Source organism: Centroberyx gerrardi, chromosome 1, assembly GCF_048128805.1.
Source record: "Centroberyx gerrardi isolate f3 chromosome 1, fCenGer3.hap1.cur.20231027, whole genome shotgun sequence".
In the NCBI taxonomy this organism is placed as follows: domain Eukaryota; kingdom Metazoa; phylum Chordata; class Actinopteri; order Beryciformes; family Berycidae; genus Centroberyx; species Centroberyx gerrardi.
The window spans coordinates 17,828,580-17,830,601 of NC_135997.1; the positions used below are offsets into that span (position 1 = coordinate 17,828,580).

A 2,022-nucleotide genomic window follows, 5' to 3' on the forward strand; every position below is an offset into this window, starting at 1 on the left:
GCAGTTTTCCCTGACAGTTGAGAACTTATACATCTACTTCGTTGCTGTATTTCTCCAATGGCTGAATTGATTTGTAATAATCCAAATGATTATTATGGTAATGCTTCATGGACATTTCACTTCATGGACATTTCATTAGTGGGATCAACAGCTAATTGAACAGCTGCTCAGACAAATCTCTTGATATCAGACCCGGCTGTGGAGCAACGTCAACTGTGATCGTTGTGATTGCAATAGTTAATGCTAAAGCCTCAACCAAACCACAAAGAAAACCTGATACAACATTTATTTTGCTGCACCCAGTTTATCACTGTGCTGCAGTAAAGGCCAAGACAACCGCCCAGGAAACCAGGGATTCATCTACAAGTCAGGCATGGACATGGACTTGGACATTTTCAACGGGTCCCTGCATGACCCCATCATGCACCACATGGAACTGAGCTTCCAGACCATGTATTCCGGGGAGAACGGGACGAATTCCACAGCTGGGGAGCAAAACTCAATGGACTGCGTGCAGATCCGCATCCCGCAGGAGCTTTTCCTGACGCTGGGGCTGATAAGCCTGGTGGAGAACATCCTGGTGGTGCTGGCCATCATTAAGAACCGCAACCTGCACTCGCCTATGTACTACTTCATCTGCTGCCTGGCCGTCTCCGACATGCTGGTCAGTGTGAGCAATGTGGTGGAAACAATATTCATGCTTTTCAACGACCACGGCCTGCTGGAGGTCCACCCGGGCATGCTGCGCCACCTGGATAACGTCATCGATGTCATGATCTGCAGCTCCGTGGTGTCGTCGCTCTCCTTCCTGTGCACCATCGCGGCGGATCGCTACATCACCATCTTTTACGCGCTGCGTTATCACAGCATCATGACCACGCAGCGCGCCGTGGCCATCATCGTGCTGGTGTGGCTGGCCAGCATCACGTCCAGCACGCTCTTCATCGTTTACCACACCGACAACGCCGTTATCGTCTGCCTCGTCACCTTTTTCTGCACCACCCTTGTATTCACAGCCGTGCTGTACCTGCACATGTTCATCCTGGCGCACGTGCACTCCCGGCGCATCATGGCCTTCCACAAGAGCCGCCGGCAAGCCACCAGCATGAAGGGAGCCATTACCCTCACCATCCTGCTCGGGGTCTTCATCTTATGTTGGGGCCCTTTCTTCCTCCACCTCATCCTCATTCTCACGTGCCCCACCAGCCCGGTCTGCACCTGTTTCTTCAGAAACTTCAACCTTTTCCTCATTCTCATCATCTGTAACTCGCTGATCGACCCGCTCATTTACGCCTACCGGAGCCAGGAGCTGCGTAAAACCCTGAAGGAGCTGGTTCTGTGCTCCTGGTTCTTCGGTATGTGACATCGTGTACATTCAGGAAGAAAACGCCGCAAACAAGATGATCAACGATGTCATCAATCTCTTCTTCCTGAATGTATATTGTGTCAGAAACTGAAGTGTTAAGTCGTGATTGATGTATGTACCGGCTGATGATGTCCACATGCCCATGCGCGACATTATACATAGCAGACCTGTGTGTATCTAAATCTTTAGGATATTGACATTTGTTTAATGACATAACTTTCATTTGCAGATTTAGATAAAGTTGCATAACCCTCAGTGGAGCACATGTAACCACTGCATTCACAAGTTCCTGCACTGTAACACATATCCATCTCGGCAAGTCATATAACCTTTATTGACTCTTACTATCTTAATCTTATTTTCTTAAAACAAGTGGAAAAAAATACCAATAGAGTGAAAAAATATCCATTGTCCCCATTGAAAATCAGCTTCAAGAAATATCTGAATTAGGCTATATCTAATTTTCTAAATACTACTGAAAGTGATCTTCCTTCACTCTGCCTTGTTTCAGGGTGCTGACACTTGTTTCTAAAAAAAAAAAGGCCCGAATCAAATCAAACTGCACTGGAAACAATTGAATTTCATATGCTTTAATTAAGCAAAATGTAATTTTGAGGCTAAAGAATCAGTAGTGGAGGGTAGAGCAGCATCACTCT

At 46.7% G+C, this 2,022-nt stretch overlaps 1 protein-coding gene across 1 annotated transcript; it reads left to right on the plus strand.

Moving 5' to 3' along the window:
• The first annotated feature begins 373 nt into the window (after nt 1-373).
• Nucleotides 374-1,363, plus strand: mc1r (melanocortin 1 receptor). Its single transcript, XM_071907968.2, has one exon. The coding sequence runs from the start codon at nt 374-376 to the stop codon at nt 1,361-1,363; it is 990 nt and encodes a 329-aa protein (XP_071764069.1).
• The last annotated feature ends 659 nt before the right edge of the window (nt 1,364-2,022 follow it).